The following is a 15,033-nucleotide window of genomic DNA, read 5'->3' as shown; positions in this document are numbered from 1 at the left end:
ACTTGAGGACATAATTATTCAATATTTATCTAGACGAATAATAAAAAAAATAAAATAAAAAATAAAAACAATGGTAAATTTTAAGCTTCCCCTGAAACAGCATAAGAGTTTTACCTCATCAAATACTTTAGAAAGAACATGTTTGTCTAAAACCGGGATGTATTTAGTACTGTGAGGAACAGCTGTAGGGGCTAAGGCATCCATTATGGTGAGTCGTCTAGCAACCAAACCATGAGTCTTTAGCCAATGAGCTGAAGACGTATCTAGAGAACTAAAAATAAGAGATTGTGAGAGGTAATATCAGACAGAAACATATTTGGTAATATAGTAGTTACGGAAAATAAATATAAACCACTACCACTTGTGTGTGACACATGTACATACTCTTTAGATGTTCTTTTTGCCACCTTTTGTGTATTCAGCTCTGTGGAAAAACATTTACAAACTTACAAAGGCATCATATAATGATTTTGCACAAACACACACACACACACACCCCATGAAGTAATTAGCATAAGCTCTATCTGAGCCTATTAGAAGTGCTACTAAGGCTGTATAATAATGCTTATTCCAGCTACTAAATTTATTCATGAGAATTAATCTCTCTTGTGTTTCAGTCGTGGTGCTTGAACACTCACACTTCACAAGAACTAATAAAAACAAAAAATGTAAAGGTAGATAAGCACTAGGGCTATGTCTACACTGTGCAAGGTGTCTACACTGTGCACCTTACAAAGTGCAGCCATGCCATTGTAAGGTGCACTGTGTGGCCACTATTTCTCCCGGTGGCAAAATAAAATCACCTCCGATGAGGGGCCAGTAGCTTCATCGCCGGGAGCACAGCTCCCACCAGTGAAGCGCTGTCCACACCAGCGCTTTTCGTCGCTACAACTTTTGTCATTCACGGGGTGTTTCACACCCTCAAGCAACAAGTTTTAGCTACAAAAGTGTCAATGTAGACAAACCCTAATTTTATCATTTCAAAATTATTTTAACCTTTGTTTAGATTTATAGCCTTTACCCAAGAAGGAAGATTCACCAAGCTTATTCCTCAACTCAGGCCACAAGTAACATAACTTAGTGTCACTGGCATCTCATTAAGCTAATATACAATTTTCATGTTTCTTTGATTACAGTGAGCATATCTTAGATGTGCACCCTGTTCAGGAAAAACAACTGTGATTCAGATGTGCCTTCAGCAGTCTTCAATGAAAGTATTCTGCACTACCTTCATGGAAAATGACCCTGCCAAAGAGACAGCGTATCGACAGTGTGCAAGGATCTTGAGGCCCGTCCAAAAAAACAGACCATTCTTTCCCTTGCAGATGATGCTAAACTGAATGCTATTTACAGATGTGTGAAATTTTATTCAATTTTTCAATCAGTATCCATCATATTTTAATATCTCAAATTTACCGTCCTGCTGAAAATGCTTCCTTGACCAGGTCAGTGAAACCCAGTCAGAATTCTTTTTACTGCAGTTTACAAGCTCATCAACAATTCAGCTCTATCTCAAATGTGCTACCACCAGATCTAAACAAATTAGAATAATTGACTGAAATTCCCCCAGTTGTGATAACTTGCCTTTAAACACAGTTGCAGATTTAAAGCTATTTCTGAGCAAACAACCCTTTCTTTCAGGAGATATCCTCTCGTCTGGTCTTTCTTCATAAGACCTCGCTCGATGGCCCAGGGTCCTGAGCAGACTAGTCTTTGTTTGCTCTGCAGGTATTCAGACAGAGAGAAAAGGACAACTAATCTACATATCAAATGGCTGCCTGCAATTCTTGAAAACACTTATTTGGTTTTCATCCCATGTTCTTAAACGAACTGTCTTAGAGAAGCCATCACAGGTAACAATACTTCAGCACTAATTGTTTCTCTGTACTTTCCCAAGGGTTTGTTTTTTTAAAAATTAATGCTGTAGCTAATAAAACACACACGTGAGCTCTTCATAATAACCACAAACAATGATTCACTTATTTGCATGAAGAAGAGAGAGGGGTTAAATGCCGACTATTAACTGAACTGCTTACACTGTATTTTTAAAATTTAAATCAAAATAGTTTAAATTAGGCATTCCCCTGCAGGGTATGTAAGCCAACCGTCAAAGCACTGTACCAGAAAGTGAAAATGACTGGACATTGACCAGTCTAGGGTAAATGTCCAAGATGAACAAAATGCAAAAACGATGGAAGATAAATTAGAGTTTTAATATAATGTTTTGTTTAAATAATCAAATGTTTTATTTGCAACAGAGATAAGGAATTTTTATTTTATCATCGACAGAATCACTTCACAGTGGATGAATAAATTCTGTTGAATAATATCCACACTTCATTTTAGATAGTTACCTGCATACAGTGCTGACTTCCTTCTGACTGGACTGTCACAACGAGTTTGCCATACATCTACTGTACGCTGGTGTGAAGTCAGCAATGGCTCTTCTGAGGCACAGTATGGCCTACTGGTAGGAGAGGTGTTCAGCTCCTGAATGTGTGTGGTTACAGAGGATGCAGTAAGAGTCTGCTTGTGATGCCTGTTTATGAGTGATAAAGACAAGAAACAAGCAAGTGAATAACCTTCAAGAGTATAAATGCATTCGTAAGGAACCACTTTTTAAACGTTAAGTTTAAATGTATATGGCACTTAAATACCGATTTCAAATGCTCTGCAAGACTGCAAAATGATTCACATTATTTTACCACGGTCTTGATTTCACAAATAGGTTAAAAATTGTTAGTTTTACTTTCACAGGTTCACGTAAAAAACCCTGATACACATGTAAATACTCTATCCTTTACTGAGACCAGACTATTCTAGTATAGCTGCTTTGAATTCTCAAGGGTGGAGGGAGGAGAGTGAGCCACCCTATAAATAATAAGTGATATAAATGTCTCTACTAATGTTAACAACAACAACAAGAAGAAGCCCTAAAATAAACACTTTACATATTTTTTTTATACCGAGCTGCTGACCTACCATGCTCCTACCATGCATCTTAAATCATTCTGCACATCCTCTATAACAATAAATCATGAACTTTTGTTTGAATTCAGATCATTTTTTGAAGGCAGGAGATTGTTTTCATTGTTTAAATCCTTTTTTGAGATGTATTTTTTTTGTTTTTTTATTTGTTGTACGCAAATGAAGTAGGCATTAGGTGAAATAATTTCCTCCTTTTTGTTTATTTAGTGCTCCTGTAAGGTTTGATATACCTGGCGATCTAAGGCCTCTGAATTTCTATAAAATGGAAACTGTGTAATTAGTGGTCTCAGAGGAACAGCCGTGTTAGATGAAGTGAGCTGTAGCTCACGAAAGCTCATGCTCAAATAAATTGGTTAGTCTCTAAGGTGCCACAAGTACTCCTTTTCTTTTTACACTATCTGAACTAGTCCGTGTTACTGCTGCCACCTTGGCTCACACACCATTTTGTTCCAATTCCAAGCAATACATTTTAACATCTTTTTCTTCCAGACTTGTTTTTTTCATAAAGATTCTTACAATAGTATTAATTAAAGATTTTTCAACCTTTCTTTGCAAAAGGAAAATATCTTAAGGAGAATGTTAGAGGTGAAAAATGCAAAATGAAGACAAGACAAGAAATTTAACGGGTAGCTTGAGTAACCTATAGAGCACTCTGAGGCATAAAGGCAGTTTGAGAACATACTTATTTTCACCATCTTTTTCTCCATTACACCAGTTCATCATCAGACATTCAGTGTGAAAGGTTTGCACTTTCTCAAGATCTCTTTCCCCCTGTTCAATTTCTCTTTTTAAAAGGTATATATCTTCACTCTGCCAAAATGAAAATCGAATGTGTTACTATAATTACACTTAAGACATGCTTCATTCATTTACAGAAACAATTCAATAAATAAGTTTTTGGTGTAGAAAAAGGGAATAACATTTTGGATTGTTTGGATTTTTTCCTCGGAGTTTCCCTCATTTCTAAAACAAAGTTTGCTTTGGTCCCACACCAAACATAGACTGACTATTAGCATAAAATTAAAAGGGAGGGAAATGATGATGGCAGTAATTTCATGTTCCCACAGAGAAATATCCTTTAGCAAAGGACAAGCACGCTGATGGCAAAAAATAGCACTAAAGTGTATTTGGCAAGACAATGTAAGCTTTGTAATTTTCTTAAGAAGATGACTGCAATTACCTCACAAACCAGTTATCTCTTTGAAAAATTTTACATACTCCAAAAAAAGACATGAATAGCCCTGTTGCTCCAAGTTTTTAGTTACATACCTTTTGCTTCCCTTGTCCATGTTTAGTGGTGGTATTATATTACAGCTAAGCTCCAGTAACTGACATGGTTTCCCTTTTACTGTTACACATTAAAGATACATTTTTTTTATTTTTCAAACAATTACAGCAGCATATCAATCAAACAGGCCTGATTCTGATCTCACGCCAGCGTTACACCTACGACTGAGAGTAAGGACTAGCCATATAAATCCGATGAAGTGAGCTGTAGCTCACGAAAGCTTATGCTCAAATAAATTTGTTAATCTCTAAGGTGCCACAAGTCCTCCTTTTCTTTTTTCAGTATAAATAAGGCTTTGAACTTAAATGAAGAGATTGTATCAGCATTAAACATGTCAGGAAAACCATATACTGCACCCACAAGATAACAAAAAGAGGTACAGGGAAAAATAGAAAACCTGCACTTTATTGACCCCGTTCATGCCCATCCTGACACTTTGCACCCGCATCTAAACATCAGGTTCATGTTTGATAATATTTTAAATGCCCCAAATACCCTAATATATTAAGGGCCTAATTCCACACTGTGTTGTGCCTGTTGTAGTAATCTCACCTGTGCAGAGTCAGTGGAAACTGGATGTAAAACATTACCAGTGCAGAATGGTAGCATTTTACACCAACTTTACACAGGGGTAAGTAACTACAACAGGTACAAAGCAGTGGAGAATCTATCCTAAATGATCACTGGAGAAAAGTGCTGCTATAGTCATATGCCCATTATTTACTGATGGCAATAGTACATTGTTCCATTTCTTCAGGAACATTTTGCATCAGCTCTATTGACAGCTTTAAAAAAAATTGGTTGTACTATGTACTATTCTCTTAACCAGTCATTAGTATTATTAGACAGTCCTTAATATTATTATTGTTTATGTTTATAACTAATGTACATGGGGGGGAAAGCACTCATACTTATCTTAAGGTGCCTTTGATTTAATTACAAGTACAGTAATATAAGAGACAAAACCAGCAGTTTTCCTCAACTTTAAGACAAAGAAAATAAGTAAATAACCTACAGGAGATTAAAATGAAACCGAAGTAATACCCACCTAGGCTGATCAGATGTCCCGATTTTATAGGGACAGTCCCGCTATTTGGGGCTTTTTCTTATATAGGCTCCTATTACCCCCCACCCCCTGTCCCGATTTTTCACACTTGCTGTCTGGTCACCCTATACCCACCACACCCAAAATCCCATCTTTATCATGTCCCTGCATCTCCAAAACTTGGGATAAAAAGCTGCACCTCAAAACATGCCTGGAAGGTGAATAGATTTGGGCTCTTCTGGACCAGAGATGGGATACAGAGTGAATTCCAAAGATGGCTCCAATATTGCCCCACTAGTGCAAGAGCACAGCATGCGAATGATACAAGCTTCATCCTTCCAACCTTTCCAACACATTCTGGATTCACACAATCCACACCAGCTGAGCTATAAGGGCATCTAGTACAGCCTATGGAATATTTTAAACTGCATTATTTCTAGTCTTGCTTCTCTGAATTATGGTTTGTGATGTTCAAAATTTCATACTACTCTCTTGTTCCTAATTATGCTAGTTCTTATTCCACTTTTCCTTGTGTTTGGGGAACTAATTAATTGGTTGTATGCTTTAATTCAAAACAAGAATACTTAAAAAAAAACATGATTATTTCTGGAAGTCCATGAAGAAATTTACTACTGGGGATTTTTAGATTGAGCTTATTAATTACACTTGGTAGGTCTGTGCTGTTTTTGTAAATTTAGTGCTTATGGATATGGTTTTATTCCCTCCTGTACCCTCTCCCTCCAGTGGCAACTATATGTCATAACGTTAGGCATGAAACTCTCTTTAGCTATATATGCTTGCATTAATTAACAGGACATTTATTGTTGAAGTAAAAATCATAGATCAATTTCAGTTCAGGTGTAAGCATAACTCCCATTTGCGACACCAGGAATCACACCTGCTTTTTCCGGGCAGAATTTGACCTCCATGTGTTTTTAAACTAACAACACCCATATAAATATACTGTAACATTCTGTACCTTGGGGGAACATATTGTAAGCCCCATATTCTTCATTTTCATATAATCGTGATCTCACATATAAAGCATGCCTTGTAAGGTATCAGGGGAAAGATTATGATCTGCTGAAAAACATTTCTCTATCCATATATGTGTATCATTAATGCATATGAAGTTATGAGAATTGTGTTGTATGGTGGTCACTAAAGCATTCTGTAAATTGGGGAATCAGCCAGATATTAGCTCCCCAGAGGCAACAGCAAGGAAAGAAACCAACGCCCGGGCAGGGTGTCAAACAACCCATCAACAGCCATTGTCCAGCAAGGGAGCTACAATGACTCACCTGCAGGAGGCCCCAACAGGACAATTGCTCAACCTTGCTTGAAGAGACTCAGCAATGCCACACAGACATGCCTGGACTTGTGTTCTACAAGCACATGGACTGAGAGTATAAAACAGGCAGAGTGAACACATACTGGGCCCTTCTCCTGCCCCACCTATGCTGCAAACAACCAGGACACTGAGAAGTCAAGACTCCAACAGAGGAGACTGGCCCAGGTTTAAGGAACAAACCTGTAGATTAAGGGCTGCACTATTCAGTGCGGTGAGAAAAACTGCTTAATCTAGTTGCTGCCCAGTCTAACAGGGTTGAGAGTTCAGACTGCGTGCTTATATTTTATTTTATTTTGGTAACCACTCTGACTTGTTATGCTTTGACTTATAATCACTTAAAATCTATCTTTATATTTAATAAATCTGTTTGTTTATTCTACCTGAAGCAGTGCGTTTGCTTTGCAGTATGTCAGAGACTTCCCTTGGGAGAACAAGCCTGATACATATCAATTTCTTTGTTAAATTGACTAACTTATATAAACTTGCAGCATCCAGCAGGCATTACTGGACACTGCAAGACGGAGGTTCCTAGGGTTGTGTCTGGGACCAGAGATATTGGCTAGTGTCATTCGCTTGCAGGTAGCTGGGAGCAGCTTACATGCCAGAGGCTGTGCGTGAACAGCCCAGGAGTGGGGGCTCTCACAGCAGAGCAGGGTAAGGCTGGCTCCCAGAGTCAAGGATTAGGGAGGCCTAGCAGATCACCGGTCCAGAAAACACCAGAGGGGAACATCACATATACATTAAATGATATTTGTGATTTAGGTTTGTTACGACCTAATAAAATTCTATCACTGAGCAATGGCAGGCCTGGAGCTTTAAGATCACTTCAGCCTGACTGTGATTAAGTGATTAGCCTCTTTCCTAAGTCACATACTTATCAAACTGCATATATGTAAGCTCTGTTGTGCCGTAACATGCCATGAAGATTCATACTCTCATATTTAGTTTGAAATACTCACCACAATAGGCTCTGGAGCTTCAGGATCCGTCATATAAATATTATAGTAATGAAATCGTCCTCCTGTTTCAGTTGACAGTTCATGCAAAAATTTATTGGCCTCTGTATCATCACAGTTGAAAGATATGGTATGAATAGGAACTTTATGACGAAGTAGGATTTGGGTCAGAATTGTTTTTGGTGGCTGTAAAAATAAAAAAATAAAATATAATAAATAGTGTTAAATATGCTGCAGATAAACAACTATTTAACAAACACTGTACAGAATTTCACTAGCCATGGCACTGCTTGTAGGACCAATCCCTTCTGTTCAAGGCACAAAGAAAAAGAAAAATATTTGCACTTTTCCCTAAAGATCCAAGAGGATCCTGGTTTATAACACTACCTGAATCACTGATTTATCATGTGAGCTTGAGCAATACACTTCAGGTATCATTCAACTCAACTTTTAATCTAAGTAATATCTAGACTTTGCTGAATGCCAGATGTTGCAACTGAGCTGAATTTTCCCCGGTAAATGAATTATTTTTAAAATGCCTCTATCAGCATATTGGCCAGTTTTCACCATGAACTATAACTTAAATTTTCATTTTTGTCTCTTTTATAGCACTTGTAGCTGAACTAGAGGTGCTTTCCTTTCAGTTTTTGTTTGCTGCATTATATCTTCTCAAACCTCAGGCCATTTTGTGCTAAAATAACACAACTTCATCTGCTATAAACATATTGGCACAAATTTTGATCTTACTTCCACTTATATAAACCAAGAGTTTGAAGTTATTCCAGAACTATACCTTGTGAAATGAGAATCTGACCCAATGTTATCAATAAGAGATGTTTTACATTATACAGACAACAGTTTACAATAGAACAGATACTTGAAAAAAAATCTATGATAAATTTAAGTCAACAGCTAATTTTCTGCCTACAATATTTACTACAACATCAATTTGCCAGAGATGGGATAGCCCTTATGTACTTCCAGCAAATGGATGGAAGAGGATCTACATGCCTACTTTTTTGCACCTGCTCCCCCAGAATAACTTGTTATTTGGGGGTGGAAGGAAGTATTGTAGTTGGAGGGCCATCTCTTTATCTTCTTATTAGTCTTTCACTTTCTGGTTCTCATGCAACACACAAGACTGCAATGTTTCAGTTGTAACACTGAAGGGGAATCTTTAAATCCAAATATACTGTTGGATTTGCAATTTTTCTGCATTTTTTTAATTCATGAGAATTTTTCTCTTAATATTACCTCATATACAAGTTTTACTATTTAATCTTAGATTTTAAGCTATCCCTTCAGCCTTTTAGCCAACCACCAGCTGATTAAAAAAGCTTCCTATAGAATTAAATTAGATGCCATAAATCAGATAAAACAGGGTTGCCGTAAGAGAGTAAAGGATATAAACCCCACTACCACTAGTTTAGAGATTAATTGTATCAACTTTGCAACAGACAACCTCACAAGCTTGAGCCTCCTGGATATTTTATTCATCCCTAAAGCTGTGCTTCGGCATCCTACTACTACCACCGAATCATCACACTACCCCATCTCTGTTTTCTTGTTTCACAAATACCTGGTCAGGTCTCCCATCAGTCAGAAGATAAATGGCTTGAATGTCACTATCAGCAAGCGCAATTTGAAGTGCTTTGAGCGTATTTGTGGAACTGCCAACCTAAAAACCCAAATGAGGGGGGGGGGGATACACAAAATACTGTTACACTGCTAAAAATAGACCATCAGCTCTTTTCTAGCAATTACAGGAGCAAATTCATGATAAAGCAGTGACACGGTGTAAATTACATGTTGAGCGTCAGCTGGTCAGAAATTTGATGGAAGTGGTAATAGTAAAATTTGCACTAATTCAGTATTCAATGGCTGTGCAAATAAGTATAACTTAGATATCAAGGGACTGGAAGAGAGGGTTTCTTACCTTGTGCAGTAACTGAGGTTCTTCAAAATGGGTGTCCCTATGGGTGCTCCACTTTAGGCGAATCTGCGTCCCTATGCCTGCAATCGGAGACTTTCAGTAACAATGCCCGTTTGGGCCGCACATGCTCTCTCCCAGTCTTAAGCCACTCCTGGAAGCTACATAGCGTTGTGCAACCAAACCGCCCTCAGTTTCTTCTCCACCATAGAGTGCATCTCTGAACTCCAAAGTAGAGAGGAGGAGGGTGAGTAGTGGATCATCCACAGGGACACCCATCTTGAAGAATCTCAGTTACTGCACAAGGTGAGTAACCGTCTCTTCTTCTTCTTCTTCGAGTGCTATCCCTGTGGATGCTCCACTTTAGTGACTATACAGCAGTGTCCCTTGGTGGAAGAAAGGAGCTTTGCAAATGAGGATAAGACAGAGTCCTAACAGAGCATTCGAGGTCAACTCGTTGTTCAGTTGGGTAGTGCTCCATGAACGTGTGGGCTGACGCCCTAGTGGCTGCTTTACAGATGTCTATGATGGGTACATTGTTTAGGAAGGCTATTGAATTGGAGAGCGATCTGGTGGAATGTGCGATTGCCTGGGGGGTGGGTGGGTTGCAGATCATGTTGGCAGTAGCAAAGGTGAATGCACCCAAAAATCCATTTTGAGAGCCTCTGCTTGGATATGGCAGGTCCTTCAGTCTTTCCATAACGGAAAGGAATAGCTTTGGTGACATTCTGAAGGGTTTTGTCCTTTCAAGATAGAATGCTGATGCCCGTCTAACATCTAGAGTATGGACCATTGCCTAGTTTGTTCTCATGAGGTTTAGGGAAGAATGATGGACGGTAGACAGGTTGGTTCAAGTGGAATGAGGAAAGCATTTTAGGTAGAAATTTAGGATGTGGTCTTAAAGTAACCTTGTCTTTGTAAAGGATTGTATATGGGGGGTATGCCACGAGAGCCCCTAGTTCTCCTACTTGTTGGGAGGTTGTGATGGCGACAAGAAAGGCCACCTTCATCGATAGGTGCACAAGAGAACATGTCACCAAGGGTTCAAACGGGGGACCAGTAAGACAGCATAGTACTAGGTTAAGGTCCCAGGGTTGGGTGGGGGCTTATATTTCAGGATAGAGGTTCCGAATACTCCTGAGGAATCATTTAGTAATAGGATGGATGAAGACTGAGTACCTGTCAACTTCATGACAGAAAGCTGTGATGGCTGCAAGGTGTACTCTAGTGAGCTTGAGGATAGACCTGATTTCTTTAGCTCCAGTATGTAATCTAGTACCAATGGTAAGGGGGAGGTAATATCCATGGTTTGCTTGTTCTGACACCATATGTGGAATCTCTTCCATTTGTGCAGGTAAGTATAATGTGTAGTCTACCTTCTGCTGTTTAATTGTATGTCCCTTACATCTTCCGAACAGCTCATTTCATTGTCCTGGAACCATCGAAGAGCCATGCCTTCAGGTGGAGGATCTCCAAGTTTGGGTGGTGAACCTGACCTGCGTCCTGAGACAGAAGACGTGAAAGAGGGCAAACAGTGAGTGGTGGGCATACCACCATCTTCATCTGGTAAGGGAACCAAGTTTGTCTGGGCCACATGGGAGCTATCAAGATGATTCTGGATTGTTCTGTCTTTATCTTGTATATCACCCTGGATAGGGGGAGCTACGGGAAAACACGTACAGCAGAGGCACATCCTTTTTGATGAGGAAAGCACTGCCCCAAGATCAGGGCCCCAATCCCGTTCTTGAGCAAAATTGTGGACACTTGGCATTCTGGGCTGTCACAAAAAGGTCTATAGTCAGGAAACCCCAGTGTCTGAATATATTTTGTAGGACCGTGGTGTTTATTTCCCACTCATGGTCCTGAGAGAATTTTCCGCTTAGCGTATCCACTCTGGTGTTCTGACATCCTAGCAGATAAGTAGCTGATATGTGGATATTGTGATGGATGCAGCTCCATAATCTCAGTGCTTTGGTGATTTTGCTTCCTCTTGAAGGTTTATATAAAACATGCAAGCAATGTTGTCCATCAGTACCTTTATGGTCTTGTTCCTGATCAGCGGTAAAAAGCGTGAGCATACATTGCAGACTGCTTGTAGTTCCTGTAAGTTGATGCGTAATGTTTACTCCAAGGGGAGAAACATCTGTTGTAAGTATCATTGACAGAGGGGGTTGTGTGAAGGGAACTCGTTGTGGGGTTGAGTCCACCAGTGTAGAGTTTTTGACTGTGAGTGACATCGTAAGACTCTTGTTCAGGCTATGTCTGTGCAGAATGTATACCATCCTGAGCCAGCACTGACAATGCATATGTAGCCTGACACACCTTACAACAAACGTGGTTGCTGCCATATGATCTAATAATTGCAGGCAAGTCCTGGCTGATATCTGTAGACTGTTTTGTACATGACAAACAGATTAACTTGGGTGACAAATCTGTGTAGTGGTAATGAGGCTTTGGGCTCCAGTGCATCAAGGTGGGCCCCAATGAATTCTAGTTTTTGTTCAGGTGCCAACATTGATTTTTGCATATTTATTTGTAGTTCTAGCTGTGAGAAGAGAGCCATCATCTTTTGAGTAGTTTCAAAGGTGTCTTCCCAGGAGAGGACTTGGAGTAGACAGTCGTCCAAGAAGGGAAATATCGTGACCTCTTGCTTGCAGAGGTGGGTTGCCACCAATACGAGAACCTTGGAGAACACCCAGGGAGCTGTAGAGACGCCAAAAGGCAGTACTTTGTACTGGTAGTGATCTTGTCCCAGAACAAATACGAGGAATCTCCTGTGTGATGGGTGTATGGTGATATGAAAATATACATCTTGGAGGTCAAGGGCTGAGAACCAGTCCTCCTGTTACAGTGCTGGGATTATCATTGCTAGCATGACCATCCTGAACCACTGAACCTTCACGAACTTGTTGAGTTTCCTTAGGTCGAGAATGGGCCTCCATCCCCAAGTCTTTTTCTGGGTTAAGAAGTAATGGGAATAAAAACCCTTCCCTTTATATTGTGTCAATACTGATTCTATTTCCTGTTGTAGAAGGTGCTTGTGAGAAGGGTCCCTGAGGAACAGGGAGGCAGAGCAGTGAGGAGGGAAGGAGGTAAACTGAATTGAGTAACCAGTGTTGAAAATTTCTAATACCCAATTTGTCCGAGGTGATGGTCTGTCATACTGGGTGGAATGGGGACTGAGGACCACTGAAAGGATGGACGGTTGTTGATGGTTTCAGCACTTGGAAATGGGGGAGGCGTCTCAGGCCCTTGACCAAACACTCAAAATTGCAGTTTCCAGGAGGGTTGTTGGGATGTTGATGGCTGAGTTGGGAGTGGTCTGCGTCTATGTAGGCCTCTGTCTACATCAGGAGTGGGCAAACTATGTCCCACGGGCCTGCACCCCAACCCTCTGCTGCACCCCGCACCCCTTCTGCACCCTGCACCCCAACCCCCTGCCCTGAGCCCCCTGCAGCACCCCTCCTGCACCCCAACCACCTGCCCTGAGCCCCCTCCTGCACCCCACACCTCTCCAAGCCTCCCTGCACCCAGCACCCCTCCTGCACCCTAACCCCCTGCCCTCGGGCCAAAATGTGTGCCCATCCCACCCCCTCCACACCCTGCACTCCCTCCCACACCCCAACCCCCTTCCTCAGCCCTACATTCATGGCCCTGCACGCAATTTCCCTACCCAGATATGGCCCTCGGGCCAAAAAGTTTGCCTACCCCGGTCTACATTTTTGTGGGTCATATTGTCTCTGTGGTTGGATGTATGGTGCAGGCCCTGTTCGTTGTGCTGAGTGGTATTTCCCTGGCTTCCTTCTTGGTGCAGATGTGTGAATGCCTAAAGACGAAGTGTTCTCCTAGTATTTTTTAGGGCGTGGAGGGATTCATCAGTCTTGGCTGCGAACAATTTCAAGCCCTCAAAGGGAAGATCAACCATAGATTACACTTTTCAGAAACCCAGAGAGGTGGAGACAAGAAGCCTGTTGCATAACTCTGGCTATAGCAATGGATCATGCCACTGTGTCTGATGCATGCAACAAAGCTTGAAAGGCTATCCATGCAAGAAGGTGACCCTCCAAGATGAGTGCTTTGAATTGTTTTGGGTTGTTTTGTTTTTTTGTTGTTATCAAGGATGCAATCAATAAACTCAGACATCTTAGAATAATTTGTGTGATTGTATTTGGCCATTAGTGCATCGTAGCTGGCGATTCTGAATTGCAGAGTCACTGACGAATAGGCCTTGTGCCCAAAGAGGTCTAACCACTGCCAGTCTTAGTCATACGGGGTGGTTCTGAAGTGGTGTTGTCTGCGCCATTCATTTATGGACTCTACCACAAAGAAATTCGGTGAGGCATGTGAAAACAAAAAATCCAGATCATGAGAGGGAACTTAGTCATTCTTCTCCGCTCTCTTACAAGTGGGCGGTATTGTTGGGTAGTCTAGTCTGCCAGATGGTTTTTGCTGGATCTAGGAGTGCCTCATTTATGTCTCATCTGAGTGCCTCAAAGCGCAATCTCTGATGGGGTTGATGTTTGCAAAGTGTCCAACAGCTTGTGTTGAGACTCTGCAACTTCTTCCAAGGGTGTCCTGAGCGAGTCAGCAATCCTTTTAAATAGCCCCTAGAATGGTTTAAAGTTATTAGCTGTTGTAGGTAGTGGAGGCATGATGGCTTTGTCTGGAGAAGATGAAGAGATATTGGTTGGTGGGGTGACTTCTGTTGAAACACATCTTTTAATTGCCCATGGCTGGGCGGATGTTACCAGTACCAATGAGAATTCAGAAACCAATATGCTTCATGCACAGTAATTTATTTGAGGAAGAATCACACAAGCAGTTAAGGTTACACAGTACACATCTTTTCCTATAAGCCTCAGCTCCCCATGCATACATCCTCAGTAACTATGTTATCTCTGCACAGTATCCTAATTGTCAAACAAAGCAGATATATCTACCAATTCTAGATGGAGACTTCTTCTCTTCTCTTCTTTTCCCTCTCAGGTACTTGGTCTGTCAAACATTCCCAAAGCAGGGCCTAGGTCACCCTGAGCCCTTCTGGTTCTAGAATTCCACAAAGGTCCCTCAAAGCGGAGTCTAGGTTACCCTGGGGACTTTGTCTCACAGTCTCGAATCTCTTCAGATATTAATTGGGGAACTAATCTAATTAATTTACTTTGCTTAGCATTTATATCTTTTGCTCTCAAAAGAGTCACACGTCCCAGAAATATGCCTTGTGAGCATTTATTACTGGTATACTCTAATTAATATTTCGGAAGGGACTGCGAAGCAGACACCGACACAGACCAAAGCTCAATCATTATTTACCTTCTCATCAATCATTCACTTAAGCTCTCAGAGTGATGCCATCAGAAGTAGTCACTTTGACCCAGGTCAGCTTGTGCCAAGCCCACTGATCACAGGATATTACATTTTCTTTACTTTGTGAGCTTGTCCCTGCTGCTATTCCAAAGTTTGGTGTAGAAATATACA

At 40.7% G+C, this 15,033-nt stretch overlaps 1 protein-coding gene across 6 annotated transcripts in view; it reads right to left on the bottom strand.

The window, feature by feature from the left end:
• VWA3B (von Willebrand factor A domain containing 3B) overlaps positions 1–15,033 on the bottom strand; it is a 121,690-nt gene that overhangs the window by 63,093 nt on the left and 43,564 nt on the right. For 5 of the 6 annotated variants that reach the window (XM_048858653.2, XM_075130735.1, XM_048858664.2 and 2 more), the window contains 7 exons: positions 9,208–9,306; positions 7,632–7,814; positions 3,671–3,798; positions 2,355–2,539; positions 1,585–1,722; positions 385–424; positions 115–271 (listed from right to left, as the gene is read on the bottom strand). In XM_048858653.2, coding sequence (XP_048714610.2) covers positions 115–271; positions 385–424; positions 1,585–1,722; positions 2,355–2,539; positions 3,671–3,798; positions 7,632–7,814; positions 9,208–9,306 — 930 coding nt within the window. The remainder of the gene's footprint in view (positions 1–114; positions 272–384; positions 425–1,584; positions 1,723–2,354; positions 2,540–3,670; positions 3,799–7,631; positions 7,815–9,207; positions 9,307–15,033) is intronic. The other variant, XM_075130742.1, reaches the window with a different exon arrangement.

This window comes from Caretta caretta, chromosome 1 (assembly GCF_965140235.1).
Source record: "Caretta caretta isolate rCarCar2 chromosome 1, rCarCar1.hap1, whole genome shotgun sequence".
NCBI lineage: Eukaryota > Metazoa > Chordata > Testudines > Cheloniidae > Caretta > Caretta caretta.
The sequence above is the reverse complement of the archived record's forward strand: the minus strand, read 5'-3'. Positions and strand labels throughout refer to the sequence as shown.